Here is a 13,140-nt window from a genome sequence, read left to right on the forward strand (position 1 = left end):
AGGTGGGTTGTACTATTTTAGCTGGACAATAACTATCAAAACTCATTTTCTGCCGGGTGTGGTGGTGTATGTCGTTAATCCTCAAACTTCAGTGACAGAGGCAGGTAGATCCCTGTCTATTTAAGGCCAGCCTGGATATCAAGTTCTAGGCTAGCCAGAGTTACATGGTAAGTCTCGGCCTCACATCAAATAAACGAGAGAGAGCTTGTCTCCTGACTCCTTCACTGCTCTGAAAAGTGCTTCCAGATGTTCAGTGCCCTTCCGTGCTGTGCAGCGGTGGCCAGATGCAGGGTACCTCTGAGGGTTAGGTGGTCTCTCTAACTGTAAGAAGGGGTTGCTAGCATGGGTGGATGGGTGGATGTAGAAGGCAGGCACTAAGCGTTTTTTTCTGTGGGGTGGAAGCTTGTGCTGGTCTCTCATCAGAGGCTGTGCTGATTTTCATTTAACATACAAGCATGCAGTCCCCCAGTGCCACGTGAAAAGAAAATAAAAGGTGAAGAAATATATTAATATTCTGTTTCTTTTTTTCAACAGAATTTGTTTAATATGGTTGTGGAAATACCTCGGTGGACAAATGCCAAAATGGAGGTACAGATATATTCTATTAGCGCAAAATTGAAATGCTAACTTAATTATATGAAAGCATCTGTTGTAATATGGGCAGCAGGGCTGCGTCCCCGGCACCCAGCCGCCTGCATGGCTAGCTTATGCCCCGAAATAATTACACGGAAACTGTATTCTTTTAATTACTGCCTGGCCCATTAGTTCCAGTCTCTTATTGGCTAGCTCCTACATATTGATCTAACCCATTTCTAATATTCTGTGTAGTACCACGAGCTGGCTTACCAGGGAGGATCTTAACCTGCGTCTGGCTGGAGTGGGAGAATCATGGCGACTCCTGACTCAGCTTCTTTCTCCCAGCATTCTGTTCTGTCTACTCCGCCTACCTAGTTTTCTGTCCTATTAAAGGGGCCAAGGCAGTTTCTTTATTACTTAACCAATGAAACAACAGATAGAAAGATGACCCACCTCCATCAAGCATCTTTTCCAGCTTGGTGTATTTGGAGGAGGGTTGAAAGACTTCTCTTTGTAGGAGATAATTTAAAATATTCTTGTGAACCCAGACAGACCTTAATTTTAAGAAGAAAATGGTTTGAACTGCAGATTCACTTTAAAGAGTGTTTCCCCGTTTTTTAGGCACGCATTCATGTAATTTTCTTTGCCCTTCCTTGACACGATTGTGAACACTTTCAAGTCTCACTCAGACTCCGCTCTGTTTTTAGTTCACAGACACAAACGAAACACTTTGGCGCTGGTGGCAATTTCAGTTTCTGGGGACTTAGTCCTTTAGAGTTTTATGTTGCCTGGGAACAGTGCCTTCTCCTGAGTTTGTAGATCTTATCTGAGAGCACCTACTTCTGCCCTTGTTAAGTCTTTTTAAAAACTTTATTTTAATCATTTCCATGGAAGACAAAGCTGTCGAGAATCCCTCTTCATGTCCGTGTTCGCTGTCTTCTCCCATCAGATGGGTCCTTTACAGTTTGGAGTGAATTCTCAAGTGGGTGCTTGGCTTCTTTACTTCAGTGTTTAGTTTGTTTATTTTATATCAGGTTGGTTTTTGTCCTTTTTCAATACTAATGTGAATATATGTTTGACAGAAAATTGCTCTAAAATGGAGTCATTTGACAAAGATCTGAGCTTGGTTTTTAAAAAAAATACTGTAAATGAGCAATATATATTTGCAGAGTACAAAAGTGATTTATGAATATAACATAAAAATTAAGTTAAGTGAACATATAATCTGACGTCTCTGGTGAGGCCATATGAAATTTTTACTTCTGAAATGTATAATACACTGGTAAGTGTGTTCACCGCCTTGCACAGCAGCTCTCAAAATGAAACATAACAAACTATTGTTTAAAACTTGTATACTCTGATTTTCATCATTATTTTGTTCTGTTTTTAAATTTTATTTTAATTCTATTTAATTATTAACTATAACATAAAAACATAAACATGATACCATGTTATGCTTAAGTACATAGATATATGTTTGAATCATGTTAAACTCATCTGTATGTAAAAATGCATCATTTCCACAGTGGCCACTGTCCAGGTCCCTTTTACCTTTTGAAACACACGGTGTTGTTGGCAGTTGTCCCCATACTGCGGATGGCACCAGAGCCTCTCACTCCTCTACCCACAGGCCAAGCTTCTCCATCCTTTCTCGCCTCCTGCTCTCTCGCGCCTTTGTTAGCCACTGTTTGGCTCTCCAGCTCTCAGAGATCAACTGCGGAGCCTGTTTTCTTTGTCCATTTGTCAGTTTGTGAGGCCTGTGTCTACCCCTTGGCTGTTGTGAACAGCGAGGTGCCAAGTTAGCCTACTAGCGTCCTCTCCTTTGGCTGTGTATTAGGAACACTTGCTTGGTCAGTTCTGTTTTTAGTTTCCCAGAGAACTTTGATGCTGTTTTCCAAGATGGCTGTCCTGATTTCTATTCCCTCAGCAGTGTGCAAGACTAGACTCCCTCAACAGTGTACAAAGCTTTCCTCTGTCAACAGTTACAAGGCTTTCCTTCTCCGTTTCTCTACTAGCACTTGGTATCTGTAGTCTTTTTGGTAATTTAATGTAATTAAAGTCTTTCTGTAATTTAATGTAAATAATTTAATTTACTAGAGTGAGGTGAACCCCCACTGTGGTATTTTGTTGTTGTTATTAAGCATTTGTGTGTGTGTAACTGGTTAGACAACCCTTGGGAGTTAGTTCTTTCCCTGCATGGTGTGATGTACCTGGTAACCAGGCTTAGGCTTCAGCATCACAAGCCTTCGCTGTCTGACCCGTCTTGCTGACCTCCTCATTATTGTTTTGACTAGAATATTCCTGATACTTATGCTGACTGTGTTTCTTTTTCTTATTCTCATTGATCATTTGTGTATCTTCTTGATAAATACATCTACTGCCCAATTAATTGTAGTTTTTGTTTTTCTGTTTAGCTATTATATTTAGTTTCTTATATATTTGACTTTTAAACCCTTGTCAGATACACGATTTGAAACACATTTTCTCCCACGATGTATATCGTGTCTTTATTCTGTTGTTTCCCTTGCTCTGCAGAAACCATTTAATTTGATATAATCCCATTTGTCTCCTTTTGCTTATATTGCCTGTGGTTTTGTGGTCAGATCCCAAAAGTTGTCCAGTTTGTCCTTTTCTCCTGTTTTTCGGTAGCGGTTTTGCAGCTTCTGCCTTATATCTCAGGAGCCCATTTTCCTGTGGTTTTCCCACACATTTGCTTTTTCTGTTTGCCCAGGACAGTTTCTTAAGGAGAGTGCTCTTTTCCTGTCGTGTGTGACCAGCCCCTCTGCTGAAAATTGCTTGGACTCGGTCCCTCCTGTTTGTGTGTCTGAGTTTGGCTTTTGCAAATTCCATCTGACTGTGTTACTGTGGCTTTGTAGTGTGGTTGGGAATCAATAGTGTGCTGCTTTTTCTTTTTGTTCATATTTGCCATAGCTGTTTATGATTTGTGTGTGTGTGTGTTTCCATGGAAACCTCAAGGTTTCCTCTTCCTATTTCTGTTCTTTTTAGATGACTTTGGGCCTTCATTGTGGATGGCAGTGACCCAGAATCATGCTCCTTCAAGCCAGTGCTGGATGTCTTTCCCTTTATTTGTGTCTCCTTTGATTTTTTTTCCATCATCAACTTACAGTTTTCAGTAGAAACACATCTTTTTCTTCCTCCATTAAGTTTATTCCCAAGTGCTCTGAGTTATATTGTTTTATTGTAAATAGGATAGTCTCTATTTCTGCTTTGAACAGTTCATTGGTGGTATACAGAAATGCTGTGGGGTTTCTTTATTAGTTTTATATCCTGCAAATTTACTATATTCATTTAGTAATCTCTCTCTCTCTCTTTGTGTGTGTGTATGTAAAACCTTCAGTACTTTCTACATACATATTTGTATTATTTATATTGCCATTAAGCACTGATGACTTTTGTCCTTCTTTTCCTGTTTGGATGCCCTTTTTTGTCCCCCTTGCCTAACTACTCTGGCAAGGACCTCCAACATTATGCTGAATCAAAGTGGCAAGACCACAATCCTATCCAAAAAGCTTTTCGTCTTGTTTGCATGCATGCCTGTGAGGGTGTGTGCACAGCGAACCCCAGTGGTCTTCCTGTCTTCACTGTACACAGAGCTGGGTTCTCAGTGTTTTTACAGAACTGGCTTATTGCATGACTTGGTATCTGAACTCTGGTTCATAGAATTGGAGAGCAAGCTCCCTTAACCTGGAGACTATCTTTCTACATGTTCCCCATCTAGGTGAACACCTTTGAGTTAAGTACATAAGACTATTGACAGTAAAAGCCCCAAGATTAGCAGCAATGCCAGCAAGAATATTAACTTTTACCCTCCTGTCTTTCCAGCCATCTTACTGTTTTTGTTAGAAACAATGCAGTGTGCAAATAATTTGAGCCTAAATATGTAATCAGGTATCTTCTTCCCAGACATGATACTTGTTAATTGGTAATAAGAATTGACTTAATTCACGTTAAAGCCTTTGATCATTAAGTTGGGATGTGAATGTTTGGTTGTACTATGATAGATGTAAAATCCGTTCATTGTACACAGGGCTAATCACTTTGCCCCCCTCCCTGCCTTCCCTTGTGATCTGCCTAGATTTCCACCGAGGAGCCAATGAATCCCATTAAGCAAGATGTAAAGAGCGGAAAGCTACGCTTTATACCAAATATCTTCCCTCACAAGGGCTATATATGGAATTACGGGGCCTTCCCTCAGGTAACATTCCTGTTACAATGCTCAACTTTTATGTCTTCTAAAGAAATCACGTGGTAAATCCTGTGAATTCCCCGGGTTTAAATTAGTTCCTAGAACATACCAGTTTCGAGATTTGTGAATTTAAATCCTTTAATGTGGCATTCAATTGTTTTAGTAAACTTTACTTCAAACCATGTATGTAGTCTTTGCTCAGGTTCTTAGAGCCGGGAATGTAGAAGTTGACAGTTGACCTTTGAGCGCATCTCTCTTGTGGGCTTAGCCATTGTCTGAAAAACCCTCAGCAAATCTTTATCTCACCAACCCTTTCATATGCTTTTATATATGTTTCTATATGACAGGATGTACTTTATTTTTAATCAATCTAACAGGTAAGTTGAATTACATTGCTTACAAAACTCAATGTTAGAAGTCTGGGATTGTGAAGGGAAAAACAAGGAGGTCAAGGCCTGTGTGATGCCAAGACCTCATTCCTGACGCAGAACCACGCCGCCATTCTTGCCTCTTTGTCTTTACCTCTCAGTTCCCTCATGCTCCTCCTGGTTGTGTAGTGAGTAAAACTCAGAATGTCTGACCCAAAGTCTGGGTTTTGGAGGCCTAGAGAAGCATTTTTTTTTCTTTATGATCATAAACCCCATTCAGTCATCAGCTGTGCGGAAATTTAATAATCGTAATCGTAATTTTATGTATTAATTTTTAATTATATGAAAATCTACATGAAGGACTGTGTAGGAAAAGGACAGCTGAGAAACACAGATGTCCAGTTAGATAAATCCTCCCATGAAAAGAAAGGAAAGTTGTTCTTTTGGGAACCAGTTTCCCTTTGACATCACAAGACCGCCCACTGGGGTCACTCTTAGTTAAAGCTGGCCCTCTTGAAATGACGACTAGAAACCGGAGTGTATGCTCACACTGTCACGGCAATTGTCTTAACTTCTTAGATTCCTACTCGGATGATTCTGTTGGGCTTAACAGGAAAGGTTAGAAACAGTTTTGTCGAGCTTAGGGGATTGTGGAAGGATGATGTGTGAAAGGAGGCCAGAGAAGCTACCAAGCAGAGGCAGAAACAGAGGCGGGCTGAGTGGAGCAGTTCGGGAGTAAACTGCTCTTCATTTCTTCAGCCACTTCTTAGGGGTGATGTGCTAGGACTCACAGGTGTGAAAAGAGGAGAAGCAGGCGTGAGGTGGCCCAGCAGAGTGATGGGTGACTGAGTGGGTGGCCTCGAGAGCCTGGCTGTCACATCAGCAGTGTGACCTTGACCAGGATCCTATGTGTGTCTGCTGATTCTATTTATTTTATTAAAAATAATAATAAAGCAAAGCTGGGCATGGTAGCCCATACCTGAAATCTCAGCATTTCGGAGGCTAAGGCAAGAGGATTATTGCCAGTTTGAGCCGGCCCAGGTTCTATATAGTAAGGCCCCATCTCAGCCTTACCCCCCCACCCCCCACCCCCAGCTAAAATTAGCAAATGAACCAAATAGAGATCTGCTAATGAGAAGGGAAGGGGTGTGAGATGGTGACGGAAAATGAAAGAAACTCTGTGGTTTTCTGTGTAAGAACAGGTGCATTTTTGTGCCGCTCTGGGTGTGTGTGAGTTTCAGGGTGTTCCTACCTGCCCAGGCTTAGTCTGTGAGGTACAGTTGTTCTCTCTCCCTCTCTCTCTCTTTCTCTCTCTCTTTGTAGGGGGTGGTTTTGGGACAGGGTTTTTCTCTGTAGGCCACTCTGTCCTGGAACTTCCTCTGTAGACCAGGCTGGCCTTAAACTTAGACATCCATCAGCCTCTGCCTCTCGACTAAAGGCTGAGACTAAAGGCGTGTTCTTCCTGAATTCAGCTGGAGTCGCCTCATAGTTTACCGTGTACTGTGCTTTCTACATTACCTAATTTTCACACTCCAACCAACATCTAAAATGATGTTTTAAAAATAAAGATCTGGCCAGCTCTTAGGAGGCAGAGGCAGGAGAATCTGTAAGTTTGAGCCAGCCTGGTCTACAATAGGGAGTTGTAGGACAGCCATCTCTACAACAAAGGCTGGTATCGTTTTCCCATACAAGAACCTTTCGGTGGTTTCATATTGTAAGAGACTAAAGTCTGAAGTTCTTAGCTCGCCTCTTGCCCTCTGCGATCCTAAGGCTCATTGGAAGCCCCTGCCTCCCCCCCCTTCCCCCTGCAGATTGTCCAGTATTCTGATCTCCGTCCCCCCTTCCTTCCTCTCCCCTGCAGGTTGTCCAGTGTTCTGATCTCTGGCCTCCTCCCTCCTTTCCCCTTGCCCCCTTCCCCCTGCAGGTTGTCCAGTGTTCTGATCTCTGGCCTCCCCAGTGCCTCTTCACTCAGCAGTAGGTGGTGATGGGTGAGGGCAGTATCTATCCCCTGCCTATGCTACCACATGACAGACAGCGGCTCGTTCTCCCGCTCTCCTGCCTTCAGGGCTGGCTCATCCACATCCCTGCTCACAGGGACAGCTCTACTGTTTTGCCCAGGTGAGGTGTAGGGTCCGCTCTCCTGAGTGTGGCGCAGCTGGTGAAGGGAAACAGCCAGTGAGGGGCAGAGCCAACTCTGCAGCCCTGTCCTCGCCGTCTTCAGTGGTAACAGGAGCCACGGACACCAACCCGGACTGCAACTGCAGTAGGGTCTTGGCCCTTGGCAGCAACCCAGGACATGACGACACCACGCTTTATAGAACCCGGGCCTGCCAGCCCCAGGGATGGCACAACTCACCGTGGGCTCGGTTCACCAACGTCCATTCATCAGTGATTGAGAAAATGCCTGACAGCTGCATCTCGTGGAGGCATTTCCTCAACCGAGGCTCCTTCCTCTCAGCCAATCCAGCACATATGGACATGAAGTTTATTTGGTCACCAATGTTTTTTCTTGGTCAAGCAGGAAATTTGTTGAGAACAGTGAGTTACTAAGCCAACTGCTTGGAAGGACATTTAAGCAGCAGAATGCTAAGTAGAAATGATATTGATGAGCCTGTGACTCATTGATGAGTCATCGAAGAGTCACAAGCTCATCAGTATGACATCATCATCTCAGACCTTCTGTGTTCTCCCACACAGGGCTTTCCTCTGACTTTGACTCTGACTTGAATGAAATTCATCTTTCCACTTACATTTAAGTTTGCCCACGTTTAACGGGGTCATTCCAGCAATCCCTTTCTCTGAGAGCACATTTACAACACTTGCCTGAATAATATTAAGGAATTAGTCTCACTTTACAATTCAGCCTTCAGTCTGAACACAATATTGGCACGTTTATTGTTTTAAACTTCATTACAAATTTGAGTCATTGGCCACAAGCATTAGATGGTGTTAGTTGTTAGGTTTAGAGCCTGAGAAGAGGCTTGTTTATTCGTCTGTGTGGTCTGTCCAGGGGAGGCTCTATAGTTCTCAGTACTGTTAGCTCATCAGTGCGGCTCTTGCCACTGACGTAGCTGCTGAGGACAAAGGCGGCAGACTGTCAGGCAGTTTGGTCTGTTTTGATGCAGATTGGGATGAATAGCTCTCACTCCCTCTGATTTGGAACTAAGAACCCTAGATGATCAGCAAGAACTTGTCAACACCCGTCCATGGGGACAGCTGTTTTTTCTCATTTTCAGTGATTTTCTAGGAGACCCAAGGACCAGAGTGTGGCAATTACAAGCATATTGGTTGATAGAGATTGTAAAGTAATGATCTCCAATTCTTGTACAAAGCTAGGGTTTGTTTTAGGCCATATCAATATTTATTCTGATTTCATATTTGTAGGTTTATAATCATTTCTTGCTAGGTTGTTTGTAGGTTTTGGTTATTCTTTTCTTGGTTCCATACTAAGACTTTGTATTTTTAGATTATCTACTGGGTCGGGCAATGGTTCTCAATAGCCCTTTCACAGGGGTTACCTAAGGCCATCACAAAACATAGATGTTAACATTATGATTCATAACAATAGAAATATTAAGTTATGAAGTAGCAACAGAACTAATTTTATGATTGGGGATCCCCACAGCATAAAAAATTGCATTAAAGGGTCACAGCATTAGGAAGGTTGAGAACCATTGTACTAGAGAGACATTTATGAGTCAAATTGTGAGTTATATACCCATCCTGCTTTATTAAATATTCTTCAATTTGTCATATTAGAAGTTATAACAATTTACACTCTTACAAGCATCATATAGGGTTCCAGGTGGCCTGTAGCCTGTCTAGTATTCTGAGTTATCAGATCTGTAAATTCTTAGAGAAATTGTGTTGGAATGTACTTTTAATTTGTGGTTCTCAAATCATTAACTTTTCTTAAATGTATAAATCATCTGTATTTTTTTCCTCAAATTACCTGTTTGTGTATTTAGCCCATTTGTCCCGTTTGCCTTATTTCTTAGTTGAGTTTGAATGTTCTCTTTTTGATCCTTCTTCGCCGGTCTGAGCTTTTTCTTTTCTCTGCCCTGTTATTCACCTAAATTACCACTAGAGGGCATTCTCAAATTTTTACATAGTTGAAGGTTTCCTCGCCTGTTGAAAGTATACTGTATTTTCTAGTTAAAAGTGACATTACTTAATCCAAGGTAAAAACTTTGGAATACAACTGAAGCTTGAAGAGATGAAATGCTAAAGGCAGAAATAGGGAAGGAACCAGTCCGTGTTTTGGGTTTTTTTTTTTTTATTCTTTTTTAATTAAAATTTCCACCTGCTCCCCGTTTCCCATTTCCCTCCCCTCCTCCCAAATATTGCCCCCTCCCCCCACTCCCCTCCCCCTATCCTATATATTTTGCTGGTACAGAACATCATACAGAAGAAGAAATGGCCTGAAAAGTCACAGTATTGAACAGCTTAAGAATATTTCATTATATTTTTAATTCCTCAGCATTAGAAACTAAATTGTTAGATAACATTGGAAGTGAGGGTGAATTCAGTCAGAAAGATTCACTGAAGGGCTGGCGAGATGGCCCAGTGATTAGGAGCAATATTGCTCTTGCAGAGGACCCAGGTTCACTTCCCAGCATCCATGGGATGGTTCCTAGTCATCCATAACTCTAGTTCTAAGGGATCCAGTGCCCTCTTGTGGCCGCCACAGCCACCAGGCACAAGCGTGGTGCACTTACATATGTGTGCATGAGAACATTCATACACATTAACAAATAAGTCTAAAAAAATAGGAGAAAATTCTCCAGAGCCATATCGCGTGCATGTTATGAGAAGACGCTTTTGCCTCTACAGTATAAAGGACAAGGGCTGTAGAGATGGCTCGGCTGATACAGGCTCAGCTCACAAACAAGATGGCAATATAAGGAAAGAGTTTCTTAAAATTAATGTTGCTCAGTATGGGTACGAGCTTCCTAGTCACTGGTAGTATGCATGGAGAATGTGAATAAACACTAGACATCAGGACTAGGGCTGGGATGTATCCAAGCATTATCTTATTTGTGGCCTCCCTTATACAGTTGAAGGAACTGAGGTCTGGATGCTCAGTCAAAGTTGTTGTGGCTGAGGCAGGACTGGTATGTAGCTGTCTTCTTTTGGCCAGTGTGACTTCTGGTTCAACTGCATGGAAGTGAGACTCATGCCTTAGGGAAGAGGAAACTCATGGGTATTTCCGATTTTATGGTCTAGATCGTGGGTTTTAGTTTGATCCCATGTTGGTTCCCCCACACATTGAGACAAATGTTCCTCCATTTATTAGCAGCTCTCTCTTGGTTGTGGAGCCTGCCTTATTCATATTGCTCCTGGCCCACAGTGGATACTCAGTATCCAGCCTTGTGAGTGGATGCCAGTGTCTGGTAGTCAGTATAGGAGAGGAGCAGCATTGATGGGAGGACCCGGAGAGAACGGAGATGCTGCAGGATTGCACGAATGTGCAAGGTGCAGAAATGCACAGCCATTCTGAGAGTAAGGAACAGCAGAGGGGAACTAGGAGACAGAATTTGCTGTGGCCGCTGAAATGCGAGCATCTTAAGTTCTGGCTCACATTATGGAGTCTAACCCTGGCTCTGCTACCCAGAAACTCAGTGAGTTTTGGCACTGTAGACCATTTCAGTTGATTTGTACTATCGGGTGGATAATGATGTACTCCTTACAAGCTGTGTGTGTGTGTGTGTCTGTGCGTGTGCATGTGTTTGTGTGCACATGTGTGTGTGACAGGATGTGTGTGTGTGTGTTAGAAAGTATCTGTCAGTGTATGGCCAGTGTATAATAAGGTTAACAATTGTAATGGTTTTTATTCTTGTTTTTTAGTAGTTTTAGTATTGGGGCAAACTTGCTGGACCAGATTTTTTGTTGTTGTTTTTTGCTTATTTTAAAATAAGGATGGATCAATAGATGTATTATAATTAAGACTAGAAGTCTTAAGTTTTTCTGGGGTTGCCTGTAAATAAGTATGTATTTTTAGTTACCTACACAAAATAGAGAAAGTAAACTCGGATAATGTGAATGCCAGGATAATAGCGGTGGCTGAATCTTGAGTTGGCAGTTTCTCATCCCTTCTAATGTCAATTTAAGACAAATCATTGTAGTCAATTTCTGTAATTTGATTCAGAGTCAAGCAGTTAAGAAGCTCCTGGAGGGAGGAGATGCCTGGGAGAGATCTTTAAATTAATGGCAAATTCCAATTACATTATTCATCGCCAAAACTGTAACATATATTTTGTAGTCAGTGGGTTATCATCTTCCCAGTAGAAGGAAGGGTTGAATTATTTGTGTGATTTTTGTCAGGATCCTGAAATTTAGTGACAAAGGCAGAGAAGTTTTTTAAGGGCAGGAAATGAGACAAGAAATGGGGTTTTCTTCATTGGAGTAAATCATACCTTGTCCTTTGTTTCTTGGGGGAGAGCTCTTTCTAACAGTGGAGATATTTAACCAATAGGAAGTTCGTTTCAGACAGGAAAAGCTAGGCCTAGAGGCTGCCACTGTGTCAGATGGAGCAGCGAGTGACTGGAGCCACAGACAAGACAGTTGGTAGTGAGAGAAACAGTGAAACTCTGAGATTTGTGAATGTGAATTCAGCCACTGACTAAGCTTGGAGGGTGAATATTCTGGAAATACCGCCCACTTTCAGATGTGAGGACAGACAAATTAGACAGAAGGAGGAAGTGCTGTAAATCTCTCTTAATTATTACGGTGCTTGTGGGCGTACAGTGTGCTGCTGTGTTAGCCCAGAGCCTGCATGACTTTGGGTAATTTTTCCTTTGAATCGTGGCTAGCTATAAAACTTCATGATCATGGGGAAGATGAACGTGTACTGCAGAGAGTGCTAACCTACATTTCTGCCTCAGTTTTTGATTTTGTTTTTGTTTTGTTTCTTTAGACCTGGGAAGATCCATATCAGAAGGATAAGAACACAAATTGTACTGGAGATAACGACCCTGTTGACGTTTGTGAAATAGGCTCCAAGGTTTGTTCCCTAGACTGCGCTGACCTTCACAGTATTCTGGTTTATTCACGCCTGACAATCTCATTTTGGCCTCCAGTTCTTTGACTCTTCAGAGTCAGAGCGCATCCATCTCTCTGATATTCAGACTTTTCAGAGATCTTTACTTTGTCCTAAGTCTGGGCTTGAGGAACCATGGCAGGTGGAGTCCAGCCACCGCCTGGTTCTGATTTTCACACACAGTACAGCTGCACTCGTGTGTGCCTTGTGTAAGGCTGCTTTTACCTCACAGCAGCAGAGCTGAGGACTTGTAACAGGGACCGCAAGGCCTAAAATATTTGCCACCTGACCCTCTATTGGAGGTTTGCCAAGCCCAGTCTTTAGGTTCCTTGCCATCGTCTAGACAAAAACTTGAGTACTGATGGGAACCACCTGCCGGGGCTGGAGGAGTGGCTTCGGTGGTAAAATGCATGGTGAAGAGAGTGTGATAATCTAAGTTTGGATCCCCAGAACCTGGGGAAGGGAGGCCTACCACAGTGACACACACCTGTAATGCCACTTCTGGGGAGGCAAAGACAAGTAGATGCCTGGACCTTGCTGGCTAGCTAGCTGGGCCTGTTCGGTGAAGTTCAGGCAGCTGGAAGACCCTGTCCCAAATAAGAAGAGATTATCCTCTGACCACACACACGGATGCCTACCCTCACACGTGTGTATACAGGTGTGCACACACTTGAAATCAGGAGACAGAAAACCCTCCTCCTTTTTCTTCTCATATCTGCTTCCGGGCTGCCTAGTCCTGTGGAGGGAGATAAAGTTCTCCAGTCTGCGGGCTGGTACTGCTTAGTAACTCTCCCGTCTGTTCTGTTCCTGTTTTTACTACACTCCTTACTAGCTTGTTGTTCCCTGCTGTTCCTATCTAGAGCTATTTATTTTCCCAGAAAAGCTTCCAGTCTCTGAGGTAAATCTCTCGTAGACCTTAGCAGGGGCGAGCTCCCTCTTCATTGCCCCAG

The 13,140-nt window shown here is 42.7% G+C and overlaps 1 protein-coding gene across 2 annotated transcripts in view; it reads left to right on the plus strand.

Moving 5' to 3' along the window:
• Positions 1 to 13,140, plus strand: part of Ppa2 (inorganic pyrophosphatase 2) — a 59,039-nt gene that overhangs the window by 16,028 nt on the left and 29,871 nt on the right. For both annotated transcript variants that reach the window (XM_057793596.1, XM_057793595.1), the window contains 3 exons: positions 535 to 588; positions 4,673 to 4,792; positions 12,068 to 12,154. In XM_057793596.1, coding sequence (XP_057649579.1) covers positions 535 to 588; positions 4,673 to 4,792; positions 12,068 to 12,154 — 261 coding nt within the window. The remainder of the gene's footprint in view (positions 1 to 534; positions 589 to 4,672; positions 4,793 to 12,067; positions 12,155 to 13,140) is intronic.

Source organism: Chionomys nivalis, chromosome 18 (assembly GCF_950005125.1).
Source record: "Chionomys nivalis chromosome 18, mChiNiv1.1, whole genome shotgun sequence".
NCBI lineage: Eukaryota > Metazoa > Chordata > Mammalia > Rodentia > Cricetidae > Chionomys > Chionomys nivalis.